General features: G+C 34.5%; 1 protein-coding gene across 2 annotated transcripts; it reads left to right on the top strand.

Moving 5' to 3' along the window:
* The first annotated feature begins 6,131 nt into the window (after positions 1-6,131).
* On the top strand, positions 6,132-13,881 carry LOC140003795 (transcription factor Pur-alpha 1-like). Of its 2 annotated transcripts, none has more exons than XM_072050579.1 (5): positions 6,132-6,921; positions 7,025-7,072; positions 12,893-13,033; positions 13,134-13,373; positions 13,481-13,881. In XM_072050579.1, the coding sequence occupies exons 1-5, from the start codon at positions 6,649-6,651 to the stop codon at positions 13,631-13,633; spliced, it is 855 nt and encodes a 284-aa protein (XP_071906680.1). In that variant the 5' UTR covers positions 6,132-6,648; the 3' UTR covers positions 13,634-13,881. The 2 variants fall into 2 exon arrangements, with proteins under 2 accessions (XP_071906680.1, XP_071903705.1); XM_072047604.1 differs by having other exon boundaries at positions 6,216-6,921; positions 13,131-13,373.
* The last annotated feature ends 1,952 nt before the right edge of the window (positions 13,882-15,833 follow it).

Here is a 15,833-nt window from a genome sequence, read left to right as displayed (position 1 = left end):
TTACACAGTTTGGATTGAAATGATTCTTGAACAGTTTCAAAGCTAATAGAGGCATTAAAGTCTAATTCTCACATTTTCATAGCAAAATATCTAAATTATTGAAACGTTTTTCTACTGCAATGATCTTTTGACCAGTTATCAGTATTTTAACCATAATTTTGCACTTGACTAGTTATCATGTTTTGCACGAAAAGCTGATTCGAACATCTTTCAAAGTACGGCTTGCAAGTAACCAATCCAAGGTTGCATTATGCGCCGGATTGCAATCAAAAAGTACGGCTCAACTTGTGTAATTTGCTCAATTATTTTACTTCTTTTGAGGGACGAGTTGTAGAACTTATGGCTGAAGATTGGAAACTCTATAATTCTCTTTTGGATCATTTTCTCTCTATATAAATACAATTTGCTTTAAGAATCAAAGAGAGAAGAGGAGATGGGAAGAATCAAAGAGAGAAGAGAATAGGGGAAGAAGCACCACTAAAAATATAGAACCAAACCAGCTTCCTAGTTCTTTAATTTAGGTTAGTGTAGAACAGTTTAAATTAGTTAGATTCATCGTCTCTTATTTATAGCTAAACTTAGATGAAAATTGAGGAGCAAAGAGGAAGATTTTGAACTAATGTAACAATGGTGATATTGCTACTACCACTTTCTTTCTTGTATTGGATTTCATATTTAGAGAATTTTATGTTCATTATGTGTTTCTAAAGTTTTATGCGCAGAATTATGAATGAACTTTTTATATTTTATTTGTGATGTTTACTCTATTATTTGATATTATTATTTTAAGCAATATATCTAGCAGTTTTGCTTTTATAATTATGATTAACTGATCATTAATTATAATAATCTCAAAGTGTTAAATTTGCAATGAAAATTAAAATTTAACATTTGTTTAAAGAAGTACTAAATCTAGAGAATACACTCAGAGAGTAAATATGCACATATGTGGCTTTGGTAGCTTGTTGCATATAATTTTATAGAATTTAATAAACTTATAGTTAATTTTATAATCACGAGAGTAGATATGGACTAGATATAGGCATGGTGGTATGGTTGGTACAATGGCGAGAACGGGTATTAGATATATTAGAAAATTACGTCATAAATTAACTAAGATAATAATATTCAATTAATTCATAATTTTACTTGTAAGAGTAGTTAGGAATTTCATAATCATAAGACCTTTTTATTGTCATTTTTCCTTCATCTTATTTCATGTTTGCAGTTTAGATACACTTGCTTTAGCTTGTGGTTGTCTAAATAATGAAGAAATTAAAAATTCACTAATAATTGACAATTTTCTTTATGGGATCGACACATAATATCTCATATACTCAATAAATGATCTGTGTAATTGTAAAAAAAATAGAGAATTAGGTTTTTAAAATTTGGTACGAAAGAAAAACCTTGTCAGAATGTTTGATAATAGGAACGTATTACTACGTGATATATTAATCACTACTTAATTTGTGTATAAACTATTAAGCGAAAATTTTTCATATAACTATGGCTCTTACATATATAGTACATTATGATACATGCTCTTGCACACAATACACATTAGTTCTCTTTTTGTCCACACCTATACACACACACACATGCAAATATACATTGTCACATATAAATATGCACACCTAATCACCACCTCTAATTTGTTTCATTATTCTCTATCACAAACATACAAACACATACACAAACTTTCAACCTGTTAACGCATTTAGTATCCTTGATGATTTTTCCGAAATTACTACCAGAAAGAGTTACGTAATAGTCACATGTTTGGCAATTATTATATAAAAAAATGTCAAAAAATGTAAAATATGCTTTTTGTTAAAATTAGTCTTTACACTTAGTGATAGAAAGATATTTTACTTGATAAAATTATTAGTCCTTAAATTTAATACTTAGTGTCAGAAGGATATTTATGTTTTTTTGACATTTTTTTTTATACAATAGTTGTTAGACATGTGACTGTCACGTGACTTTTTTCGATAGTAATTTAGGAAAAATCAATCAAAGGTACTAAATGTGAGAACTCGAAAATTTTCACATTTTCTAAGTATTATTTTATTTCCTTGCCTACATTTTTATATTGTCATTTAAAATATTAAAATTTCTATACATTTTTATAAGTAAATACAATTTTAAATTATTTTTCTAGTATAAATTAGTGTACGTTAAATTTGAAGTGCATTATAGATGTGGGACCCGCTAATGCTATAAAATTTTGGTGACTAAGTGATTTTTGTATTAAGTGATATTATTATACAAGATGCTAGAGGATAATTAGAGGTTTGTTATATGATGTAACCATTGGAAGACAAAAAATTTGAGAAAACACTAGAAAGGCCAAGTGTCACTACATCATTGGAGGTTGGATTTTGACCTAATTTTCTTCACTTTACTAAAACAAATTTTGATCCAAAATTCCTTCATTTTTCCTTTTCTTGGCTGGTTGTTTTGAGGAGAAAAACAAGAGAGAGTTCTTTAATTTTTATCTTCCAAATTTGTTCAAATCTTGAGTTTTAGCCAACCAAATTTGAAACTATTCCATACAAGTGTTCACTAAGGAAGTTTAAAGGTTTTGGTGGAATTATTTTGGAGGGGGAAAAACTAAGCTACCATCTTTCTTGAGGTTACAAGGTATATTTGGCTAGTAACTTTTCCCTCATTTCAATATGTGCAAACTAGTAGCTTATGGTTGAGATTTTGATAATTTTATGCAATATTTCATGAGTTTAGATAGTGATATGAAAATTTTCAGTTTTATGGTGTAATTTCTGCTCACATGTGAAGTGTAACGGTTGGCCATGATTTACTAGATTTGATGTATAGAAAATCTTGTATTTAGGTACTAGTGTACTTTGCCTAAAGAAATTTCTGGTTGGTGTGCATAAATTTCAGTTTAGGGTTTCCATTTGGTAGTAATATACCCTGTTCTGACTAGTTTCATTCGGCTATTATGGAAGACGAATTGGGCTTAGTTTAAAGCATGAAAGTTGTAGAAAATTATGTTTTATAGTTGCTTGTAAAATTTCAACTCAATCCGAGTATTGCATCACGTGAAATGATAAAAATACCCTTGACTGCCATAGGTAGAGTTTTGCAGACAGTTTTGACATTTCATCATTCTTGTTTCATTTTTCACCTTGATCCGTATTAAATTAGCAGTTGGCCAAAACATAAAAGTTGTATTCTTATGTTTTAGCTTTCCAACGCATCTGAAAATGCCTCAATCGGACTTGTGTAGCCTGAATTGTTGTCATTTGAACCCAGTGCTGTTATCCAGTTTGACAGTGAAATTTTGGTTCTGTAATCCGTAAATTCGACCTGGATAAACTGTGAATCAGGCTGAGTTGTCTTCATGAAAGTTGTAGCCTTTTGACTTAGTTTCGAAACGGTATAAATTTTACCCCAATTCTATAAGCGTAGTTTCGGTTGTGACCGATACGCTAAGAAACGTCAAACCTGTCATTTTGTTATTTATCTTAAACCTTATTTCCAGTCACTTTTCTAGCTTGATTTTGTAATGGAATGACTTTTAACCTATTGAGTGGCTATTGTAATGAGATTATTTATGTGTGATTTTCGGGGCTGATTGAGAAAAATAATAAAGTTATAAATGGTTGGAAAATAGGTAAATACAAAGGACTGCCCAAATTTGCACTCGAGGGTTAGGTAGATGTACTCGCGACTTGAGTAAGGGTTGATGATGAAACTAACTTGAATCATCTAAGATATTCAAGTTTTCTTTCTTAGAGGTATATAAGTTAGAATCTGACCGAAACTTGTATCCTTAGAAAAATGAAATTTACGACTAATAGAAATACGTTTTCTTCGTTTCTTCGACTCAAATGGAGATTTCAAAGTTTTACGAGTGAGCATAAGTTTTACAAATATTTTACTCATGTCCTTTGGTTTAAATGTATTCTTTTCACTTCCAAAACTATGCTTATACTTTGTACTAGTAGTTATTCAGATTTTCTTTGATTCACCTAAATTTTTGATGGTTTAATTGTAATATTTTCTCTTGGTTATTATTAGGGTTCTTTGGTGATTAAAGGTATTATTCGGAAAGAAACTTTGGACGTTATTTTATTTAAATAGGTGAGTGTTCTTTGTACGTTATGTTTTCAATAACTATGTGGATTGTTGTGACTATATGACTATTTGTGCATATTTGATTAAATGTTAAATATTTTTAAAGATTTCTAAAATGAATTTTGCTAGGTGAGTGTGTATTTTATCGCACTCGACCTAAATTAACGTGGAATTTATAATGATTAAATGATTAAATGCTACTTTTACATGAATGTAAGCCGTTTGGCTGAACTGGACCCTTGCCCTTCATTGCCGGTTGACTTGAGTCAGAAGCGGACTCGGTCGGGCAATTGGTAACCTTGAAAAAAATGTTTGGTATACTCGAGTATGACCACGAAAATTGGTGAAGACTGGCCAATGTCCAGTAGGAGGAAATGAAATGAATAAATTAATGGCAGGAACAGTGGAGGGGTTTTTACTAACAAATGAAATTATTTTAATGCTGGAGGAATAAGAAAATTATTGGTGGAATGAATGAACGAAGGGATCCATATGAGCATGTATTCTTTTAATGAGTGTGTTATCATTGCTTTATATTGTAAATATTTTCTGGATTACTTGTTATTACATGATTAATGTCTTTGTTTAATTACTTGGCTATGTGTATGGAACCTCACTGGATTTTTAATTCATTCTATTAGTTTTGTTTTCCTTACAGGGGTTGCGAGCGAGGGCGTGAGATTTGTACAGACTAACCTAGACTAGTTCTTTTGAATTTTGTTTTTTCAAATTTTCTCGCGCTAGTGCTCGGATAGGATTGGATGTATTGAGAATTTAAAACTTTTGTTATATCTGGGACTGTATATTTGGTTAAAATTGAAATGAATGTAAGTATATGTTTCAAGTTTGGGAATTGTTATTTCACTTTTTCTCGAGATTATATCTTATTTCACTTGATGAGAGCGATCGAGTCCTAGCGAGAGTTGGGCAGGCGGTCCGCCAAACCCTTTGGTTCGCCTTAGGGGAAGGTGGGGTTGTCACACTAAATATGTTCAAAAGTTGAAAGATAGGATACCAGATTTATTATTGTCCAAAAGTTGGGGATTTAAATCGTACACATGTCAAAGCTTGAATACCAAAACTGCAATTTTCTCTTTTATATATTTTAAAGGGAAAGTGATCTGTTTCATCCCTCACATTTTGCAAAAATATTCTTTTCACCTCTCACTTTTAAAATGGAGCAAATTCGATCATGACATTTAGAAATTAAAATTATTATATCCCTGAACCTAATTTTCAATCTGAATCAAACCATCCAATAATTCAGTAATAAATTTCGAAAATAGAATTGATAGATCATTCGATCAACTTCATCATAATTCACATGACATTTATTAAACCAAAAAAAATAAAAATTATAACATAAAAGGTCATTCTTTGTATTGGAATAGTAGAGTTTTTTTTTTTGTTTTGATAAATCTTTTCATGCATTGTTAGTATATCCGCTTGTGAATCTAGATGTGTATCATAAATATAAAATTTGGTGTTTAAATTAAAATTAAAATGATATGGCGGTACATAAAACTGTCAGTGTATACAATGATAATGTAGAAAAGATTAATTTTTCTTTTTTTATGTTATAATTTTTTTTTCTTTTTAGATTCATTAAATTTCACATGAATATCAAGTTATTAACTAAGTAATCTACCAATTATACCCCCAAAATTTGTAATTAAGTTAATTAGTGATTTGATTTAGATTGAAATTTGGGTTCAGAGATATAATAATTTCAATTTTTAAATATGAAGGATGAAATTTCTTCATTTTAAAAGTGAGGGACGAAAAGAATATTTTTGTGAAATGTGAATAATGAAACGATCATTTTTCCTATTTGAAAAAAAAGAAACTTACCATTCGAACGGGCCTACGGGGGGAGAGTTGTAGAATTTCGAGTCGCGTTCCGGCCTTATGGAGAGTGCTAATGGGCTCGACTGGACTTGGATGGAATCCCTCGGCGACACGAGTCCATTGGCGATTAGGTCCGGTGTGGGATTTTAAAAATTAGAAGGCTGGGCGAGGAGGAGAGTAACGTAAAAATGATGACAGGACTTGGTCAAAGTACTGATTATGTACTTACTGTAGTAGTTCTTCCTTACCCGACGACCTCTTCTCTCGTCATGCCCTAAGTTGCAGAAGCGCAGAACCGCTTCCTGCTGTGCTACCCATCGCACTATTTCATCTTTTGTACCCTAAACATCTTCTATACGCTTGCCTACCATTCCTTGCAATTACCAGATAACATTCCTCGGTTACGATTGCCAGCAATTTCAGTTGACTCGTCGGTAGCAATTTGATAATTCTTGTTGCTAACACTAGTATTTGGTACATAATTGCTAGTGCATAGTGGTGGTGTATCATACCACAGCGTTCACTACAGGCAGTGGGACGCCCTTCATTTTCTTTCTCACTCGCATTCCCCCCGCCCCCTCTCTCCAAAAAACCCCTGGGGCCAAAAACAGGCCCTTTTTCTGCAAATTAAGGTAGTAATTTTGTTGGTGAGATAAAAGTAAAACAAAATTCAGGTGCCAAAGTGAGGTCAGGTTGATGGAAGGCAATTCAGGCGGCACCGGCGGCGGCGGTGGTAATGATGTTGAGCTTCTCTGCAAGACTTTACAGGTGGAGCACAAGCTGTTCTACTTTGATCTCAAGGAGAATCCACGGGGACGCTACCTCAAGATCTCTGAAAAGACGTCAGCCACTAGGTCCACTATTATCGTCCCCTTCGACGGCATCTCTTGGTTCCTCGATCTTTTTAATTACTACGTCAATTCTGACAAACAGGACGTCTTCAGCAAAGAGCTCCAGCTCGATTCCAAGGCAGATACACCGTTCTTTAATAACTCTTTCTCTTTTCTTTGTTATTTTATGTCTCATTTTCCCTATTTTATCTTTCCGGATTCTTTGCAATGTTTGTTTGTAGGTGTTTTACTTCGATGTTGGAGAAAACAGGAGGGGACGCTTTCTCAAGGTTACTTTCTTTCTTCTGGACCTCCATTTTTGTTTCTTTTACATGTCATTTTCCTCTCCTCGCATCCTCTCTTCCTTTTTTCAAGGGGATAGCAATGAATTTAGAGGTGCGGCTGGTTTACCTGCCTTGTTTAGCCTGTCTCTACTACTTCCTTGAATTCTCTTTTTTGTTGCAAGCATGAGCTTTGGCAGTTACATTATTCTTTTGCCTTTGAACATGAATCTTTAGTATATCCGAATTAGAATTGGGATTGCTGATGCCTTTGTTTGCCTAGAAGTCACCTTTGATAATCATTATGTAGCTTTATATATTATAGCACCATGAGTGGTTCGAAAATCATTTTCCGTCCATAAAGAGTTGCTGCAAGTCTTTCCTGATAATTACTACTCTAACTAGCTGTATGTATAGCAATTGCTAAGCAAGGATCTTCAGCAATTCAGCTTTGTTTTTATATGTTTTCTTGGAGTAGGCAGATTCTTCTTACCTGCATAGCACCCTGGATGAACTTTTTATGTGGACTTAAGCTCTAAATGTACATCTCTTCTAAAAGGAATCAGCCTTTTGTTAATCCTACTCTTATGTTACTTGTCCCAAAATTATAAAACCCAGCTAAAACAGCAAACTAGATGAAATTGTGATAGTGGAGATTGCTACATTGTGGAATGTTGCCAAATTCAGGTTTCTTCCCCTGTTTTGTTTGATAATTTTCAAGCAGCAAATGGTTTATTTTGCTCTCTCACTGTTTAACTGCAATAGATTCAATCCTCCAGCTTGAATTTTTTTCACTAAATTGGTACTTATACTTCTAGTCCTTCTACAGTTGTGCTGTCCGGAAAATTAACATCGCCACCATTGTCAAATGATTTCTCAATTCAAAAGGAGAAAAATGGACCTTCACAATTCATTTGTTCTCTCCGCTTTCTTGGGTCCTCTTAGACCCCTCCTCTGTGCCTTCTTCCCCAATGGGCCCAAATGATTTCATGCTCCCATCAGCGACCACACAACCCCATTATTTACTCTTCTTCCGTATTAAATAGCAATCATATAGACATGGGTCGTAAATGTGCACAGCTATTTCAGCATACATGGTGAAAGATTTAGAGATTTAAAGTTATCTAGAGCTCTGCTTCTCCTCGAAAATTCATCATATGGTGAGCCTTTCTTAATTACAAAAGCAAAAGCATATACATCATATTGCAGAACACTTTTTCCCTAATCTGGAAACCAAGGGTTGTTCTATTAAGTATTCACTCATGCACTTTGCAGGTGATAGGAAATGGGAGGCAAAGGGGTTTAAGATTGTGGCAATGATGGAGGGTGAAAGTTAGGGAAGAGAGCATTTAGTGTTTGATTAATGCATTTTGTGCGTTTTGAAAATGTGAGTTATGTGTTTGTGGAGTGAATGGGATGGCAAAGGGAGGTGATTGTGATTGTGCTGAAAAGAATAACGGGCATTGGAAATGTTTGAATTTGTGAATCTGGATTGCAATTTTGTAACAAAATGGGTTAACACAATCAGGAAAAAGAATATCAAATTATATTTTTGAACAGCACAACCCCATAATGACAAAGTAAGTGCTAAAACATAAGTATGAGGATCAATTTGTTGAAAAAAAATTGTGGGATTAACTGTCTTTTAGTAATTAATCCTTTTTGCCATTTTCAGGTTTAAACTGTAGACCTCCAAAACTTTTTGCTTTTCAAAGCTCTTACTGTAGATCTCCAAAATTTGACATCTCAAGTTTGGTTAGAGCCACTATTTTCTTGTTAGCCAACAAACATGAGTCCAGTCACCCCTGAGAAACCTCTTTGTTGTTGCCTGCATGTGCTTCTGGATCAGCTCTCTTGCAGTATTTTCTTTCAGTGTGTACTCCTCTCATATACCATTTCATAATTGAAGTGAGAGTTTATCTTTCTGATGTGGAGCAGAACTGTTCATTTAGGTGTTTTTGCTCAGAAGTGTGTAATGCATTCATGAAGAACAGTCATGATTGATTCTCATTTTAAATCAGTTCATCAGCATCGATAATCAAGTAATAAATTTTAAACTAATATCATCAAGATTCAACTTCCGAGGTACTTAAATGTAAGCCATGAACTAGATCATTTTTCGAATGCGTCCTAAAGAATTGATCCCATTTTTTTATTTTATCTGCTGATGCTTGGATGTAATGCGAAAAAAAAATATCTGTTTATTTTTAATTGAAAAGCTGAGTAGTTGAGGAGTTGTTATAAAACTTCCACATTCTTTGACTAGTTTGGTAGGCAGTTGGAATCTAATGTATTATTAGGTTTTGATTATCTGGGGCCTTGGTTAAATCTAGAAGCCGCTCCAACACAAAAAATTTCTAGGCGCCTGCAAACTTTTGGAGATTGATTGAGATAGGAAGATGACTACAAATTGATTGTGGTCATAAGTTTACCGTATTAGCAAAATCCTCCAAGGTGTCTGTGGTTAGATAGTGACAAAAGCAGTTCAAAATTGTGAAATCAAGCTTTTAGTTCTTCCTACATGACAAATGAGCCAAGCTCGAAAAAATTTAATGCAATTCAAGAAACCTTTTACCTTTCAAGCTTTGCTGATGCTTGCAAAAGAAGCTGATGAGTTCCAAACTTTCTAAGTTCGACTTCAGTTTATCTCTTAAGAATTGACTTGAGATTGACTCCATGATGTAGGACAACATAGGGGTGATTTTGCCTAAACTAGTGGAAGGAATTAAATGAGCCGAGGTCTGAAACATGTTGAAAGGAGGACCGAAACCCTAAAACTGCTCTTGCTGTTCACACGACAGAGCAACAAGTACAGCTGGGACTTCATAGGTTGAATATTGCGAAGCTGTCTATGTACAATGTAATTCTGAGCCAAATAGAATAGATTGCCATCCTTGGCTTCTCCTGAAGTCGCTCAATCGTTCATGCTACCACCACCTCTTTCCTGTGTTCTGTTCCATCAATTTCATCCTCCTTTGCTGAAACAAGGCCTTTTGCTGGCGTAGTTTCCCTTCGCTAAAGGATCCTATTCTTTGTTGAAATTTTTGAAATCCACTTCAGTGTTACCCTTGCAGATTTGGGAAATTCCACAATCAATTCTGAAAGTTCAGGCTTTCATTATTGATTCAAAACCAGCAGCCAAAAGTTTAGAATTCTCAGCTTCTACAGGAGGATCATTAACCAAATTTGCACAGTCTGCCCTTTCTGCTTGTTGAATGATTGGGAAAAGTGCTCTTGTTGTTATGTTAATGGCATCACAACCTAGTTTGGCACAATGGACTGCAAAACTGCGAGCTTGATGACATTCCTGAACAACTTGGGTTGAGTGTAGTAGTGGAGTAAACCTTGGTACATAGCTTTTTAGTCAGCATATTCTGTCCTGTGAGATCATAAAACTCTTCTGATAGATTTCGATGAGGATGAGAAGGCAGATACTCTCTGAGAGTAGTTTTTCTTAGTACATGTATGATTATATTGTCTGCTTTGCATTACATCTTGTTTGATGGCAAACCACCAGATCTTAGCCCTTCCAACCAGTTTTGTATTAGCAATTAGTTGTCATAATCTGTGAGATTATCGCATTTGAAGTAATATTCCAGAAAAGTGAGCCACTTAATAGAATGTTTTAGGATGACTTAATTCATCAAAAGATGAAAAAATCATGATGATGTGCTAGAAGAAAAATCAGGATATTCACAAGCATATTTGTATAGGAAGAAGAAATATGGTGGATGAAGAGGAAGAAATTTTGGGCTGTCGGTACAAACTGATGTAGGACAAGATAGGGGTGAGAAGATATTCAGAAGATGTTGGGGCTATTTCAGGGCTGTTAACAGTGCCCTTGGATAGTAATATGCATGTAATGTTGGGGGTGGGGACACTGGAAGTAAGGAATGTAAGGGAATCTCAAGGAAGAAAAACAAATCAAACTTCTAAGCAAACAACTGAATTCTTATTGACTTGTCTGTCTGCAAACTTAGTAACAAGAGTATATAAGCTATAAGCTTCCCTACAATATATAATGCTGTTATGTATAAATTTTTACCTCCTACTCTAAATACATAGCAAAGTACTTTTTGAATTTTGCTAACAATTAAAAAACCTAAATAACCTTTTAGACCTAAAATTCTAGAAGGTAATAATTTCAACTTCTCTCGCTTTGAGTATCCATTCACTTGAAATTGATCTGTGTCCATTTCCACTTTCTGTAAGCAGGCCCAGGCTTTTTTCCAACCGTCCAATGGCCCCTATTTCTTGATCTCTTTGTTGACTGCATCACTTAAATCTCACATCAGACAAACCAAGTCAAGCTTGAACTGGATGTATGGTTTCTCTAAGATTGCAATTACTTTATGAAAGGATGATGTCCACTGTATCATTTGTCAGTGATGTATGTGCAGAAGAGTAGAAGGGCTAGTGGTAGAACTATTAAGAGGATGCATGGTAATTGGGTATCGAAATAGAACATTACCGATGCCTTTCATTTGTTTGTGCCTGTAAGTGACATATGGCAATCAGTTGTCATTTGGTAGAGCTCAGGGATCCCCAGCTTTTAGTTGGGTCCCAAATTGTATTCACTTTTATGGCTAATTTTATGTGACAAGGAAAAGGAATGAATTTTTCAAAGTAAGAGACAAGGAAATCAACTTTCTTGTCCTTCTCCTCCTCAGTTTTCTCCCCGAAGTTGTGGGGATTTGGCGGTTGTCACAGTGTTGTGTGTTGGGTTCGATTTTGAATGAATCAAAGGGGAAAATTATCAGGTTCATGAAGGGCTTAACACTATGAATACTCTGACATGTTTGAGATGAGTTTTCTGGTTGAAAATTCAATATTCATGAATTCTTATTAGTTTTAAGCAAATCTGAAGTTGCAAGAAATTCAGGACATTAAGGCGCGCGTTATAATATGAATTTTCTTATTGATTTAATTAAGGGATTCAGTTAAGGTGCAGTTAAGGGGAATGTGGAAGAAGGAAGAAAGAAAAATTAACTTAACCCCCCCTATTCTGAAGTCAATACAATGTCTGTTCCTAGTCATAGATAAAAGTGTACTGAACTCGGAGGAATTGACTTTTCTTGTCTTTTATCATACTCATGTAGGGTTTTGGCTCTTACATTTCTCTAACATATGGTTTTTATTCAAAATCCCATTCCCAACTATGAATCATATGGTCCCTAAGCTATCTATACAAACATATTTCTGTGTCAAGGGTATTGTACTGGTAGGGTAAATTTTGTGTAATGGTTTTGCTATATCAGGATGTTGAAGTCACTATGTATCCTTCTAATGACTCTTGACATGATGGAATTTAATCTAATCACTGTGATTGACTTATTTGATAATGTATCAGTTACCAAGGATAGCCTAAGCATCCAATCTATGGATTTTTTGCTGAATTTGTTTTTTTATCTTAATATTCTATATTAGCAAGGACCCAGGTTTTTGTTTCCTGCTCTGTTGGACACAAGTAACTTATTCTGTTAGCCCTGTTATCTCTCTTACTAAAGTATGATACTTTAGTTGTTACTTTTGTTAGTGCCTCAAATTACAATTTTTTTGTGTGCCTAGTTTTTGGACGAGAACTCTAGGTCATTCTCATGTAACATGTGTAGTTTTTGCTTTCCTTTCGGCTGCATGGTTGTTATTGCTGCCTTCAGTAATTGTAATGGGTAATGTAATGTCTATGTTGTGTGCTTTTGGAATTTAGATCACACTTTTGTTCGTAAGTTGGCTGGTACTGTTGTGAATATGTTGTAACTAAAAGTACAAGTTATTTTTCTGGATGTCATGTTGCCCAAACTTTCTTGCTTTATGGGAGTATATCTGCAGGTTTCTGAAGCCTCTGTAAGCAGAAACCGTAGTACTATAATTGTTCCTGCTGGAAGTGCTCGAGATGAAGGCTGGGCGGCTTTTAGGAACATTTTAGCTGAGATAAATGAAGCATCAAGGCTTTTTATCCTGCCGAATCAGGTGGTTTTCACGCATGGGTGCTTTTCTTAGCAAGATGTTATTGCATTATTGGGTGTTGAGAAACTTACCTTTTGTCTTTCGGTGGCACGTCTTAAAGCAGCAAAATTCTGAAGCCTCAGAACGTCTTGTTGGGCTGTCAGATGATGTTGGGGCTGGCTTTATATCTGGCCACAGTTCTCAACCTACGGCATCTGATTTGACTGTGGACCGCACCATAGATTTGCCACCACCTGATGAAATTGGTAATCTAGGTGTCTCAAAAGTGATCAGGGCTGATCAAAAGAGATTCTTTTTTGATCTTGGAAGCAACAACAGAGGCCATTTTTTAAGAATATCTGAGGTATTGCTTTTGAAGTTTCTCCGCTTGCCTGAAAAGTTTGAGTCTTACATTCAGGAGGTCTGATTTGTTTGTCTTGTGCCTTTCCATTACTGGTTTTTAAACCGCAGGTGGCAGGTTCTGATCGCTCCTCAATCATCCTCCCTCTGTCAGGATTGAAACAATTTTATGAAATGGTTGGTCACTTTGTGGAGATCACAAAGGATCGCATTGAAGGTATGGCTGGGGCAAACGTTCGGACAGTTGACCCACCTCAAAGATAATGAAGATTGCTTGAGGATTTCAGAATGAAGCTGGCGAGTCCCGATAAACTGGGGATTCTGTGTGATCTCATCTTGTGGTTAGGTAGGGTTGCATTGTGATGTCTTTGTTGAATTCTTCTTTCATTTTATGTCATAAAATTTCTGAATAATTGGGTATCTATTGCAAATAGAGCTCATTTGCACTTGTAATGAGGTTGATTTTGATGGGGAATAACAAAGAAAGAACCGTAAACTTGTTATTTACTACACACACATTTAGCCACTTTGTAAGTCAAAGCGCTTCATTGTCCTCCTAGTTTGTTCGACCTCAAATTGACCCATCGGGTTGGAAGGATTTTAGATGTTAAAGCAAGTGAATTTTAAATCCCTTCTTCAAGCGCGTATGACGCTGTTGTTTTCCGTGAAAGGATTTTAGATGTTAGAACCATGGTATAGCTGAGTATTTCCCTGTCGTGAGAGTTTTACCTGCTCTGTGAAAAAAAAAAAAGTTTATATGTAGACAAAACTGGGGGGCCGTGCGATAACTTTTTATGATTAATCAAACACATTTACTCCAATTTGTTGCGAAATGATACACCGATACAAACACACTTTTGTTCCGCTTTTGACAACGAAGAAAACGTTCTATTATTATCAAGCAAAAAGGGGAACTAAGAAATATGGACGTTACCAAACGGCCCTTCATTTTCAAAACTGCCAGCTTATCAAACCATTTCTTCATATGACAAATGTGGTTCTAAAGAAAGAACGTGAGAGAAAATTACTTGCTACAAAGCATGACAAAGCTCTTGCATGGCTAAATGTGATTTTATTGCTTATAAGTGTAACAGCATGAATCCATATATTCCTTGTTTTTAAAATTCAAGCCATTAAATTCCTAAATTGAGGATAGTTTGATGAAACAACAATTTTGGATTCAAAGCAACATTTTCCAATGCCAAATACAGGAAGATTGGATAGTAAAAAATTACACTTTATTTACACTTTATTTATACACACTGATTTGCTTGCATCATTAACACATTTTCCAATCGCCTTTTTATCTCATATACAACATATCAAAAAAGTGCTACAGTACTTTTTTCACAAAATTATCTCAAATAATTTACAATCCAGACACACTGCCTATGTCAATAGTTTTAAACAAGTGGTAGCAAAATTTACTTTGCATAAATGCAAAAAAGAAATAGATGGATACTTTTCTTTATTTTGTCTAGTTTCTTCTTGGGTGAAATTTTAATTTCCAGAAAATTTTCTATCTTAAAAATCCAAAGCAACACATGAGTCATTAATGCAGTTAGTCAACATGTTGCTTGCTAAAATTAAAGGCCATAGATACCTTTTCTTCCATCAAATTTGAGGAGATTGTATTTTTCTAAGTAAGGTATATTTTAATGCAAATATCTGCTGTTTATAGAGATTTACATTTTCTGTTATCTCTCGCCAATTTAGTTTAATGCAAACATGTATGTATGTATGTATATATAAAATGCCAAATTTAAGACTAACCATGCAAAAGAAAGGCAACATATGATATATTAATACAATGAATAAATGAAATAAAAATTAAAAAAATGAAGAGAAGAAGTTTAATTATAATTCTTATTATCCATTTAATACTATCACTATTTAAATATTATGAAAATATAACAATTTGAAATCAAAATATCGGAGACCAAAAGTGCAAAATCAAAGTTGTTAACTAATGGCAACTTGATTATTGACCGTTAGTCATTGTTATATTTTCGTTAGTTGTCCTAAATCTTCCTAAAATGACAAACTTTAGAAACTAAATTTATTTTGATCGAAACGAAACATTGGGGCTAATTTATTACACGGTCTAAACATTAGAGACCACAACTACAATTCACAAAAATTCGAGGAAGAAGGCGAGCAATGTTACCAAAGTTGGTTATAGACCCAGTCCATTCGCGCGAAAGTTAGAGAAAAGACGCAAAGGTGAGAGATTAATGATTTTGTGTGAAGGAGAGTAATTTTAGGGTGAAAGAAGGAATGGAAATTTTACCCAAAAAAGGAAGAAAGAACGGAAAAAGTGAAAGGCAAGGCGTGACATTCGGAAACAGTATGAGTCTGGACCAAGAGATTTATTTTTACGTAAAACTTCAACGGTTTTAACTTGTGCATTGGTCTCTATATAAGGCATTATTGTTTACTTGCAAATCAAAACATTCCAAGCTGT

This window comes from Coffea arabica, chromosome 1c (genome assembly GCF_036785885.1).
Source record: "Coffea arabica cultivar ET-39 chromosome 1c, Coffea Arabica ET-39 HiFi, whole genome shotgun sequence".
Classification (NCBI taxonomy): domain Eukaryota; kingdom Viridiplantae; phylum Streptophyta; class Magnoliopsida; order Gentianales; family Rubiaceae; genus Coffea; species Coffea arabica.
The sequence above is the reverse complement of the archived record's forward strand: the minus strand, read 5'-3'. Positions and strand labels throughout refer to the sequence as shown.

Coding starts and splice junctions, on each gene's coding strand:
- LOC140003795 (XM_072047604.1), top strand. CDS start 6,649: ATGGAAGGCAATTCAGGCGGCACCGGCGGCGGCGGTGGTAATGATGTT. Junction 7,073..12,892: donor GGAGGGGACGCTTTCTCAAG/GTTACTTTCTTT, acceptor GTATATCTGCAG/GTTTCTGAAGCCTCTGTAAG. Junction 13,374..13,480: donor ATTTTTTAAGAATATCTGAG/GTATTGCTTTTG, acceptor TTTAAACCGCAG/GTGGCAGGTTCTGATCGCTC.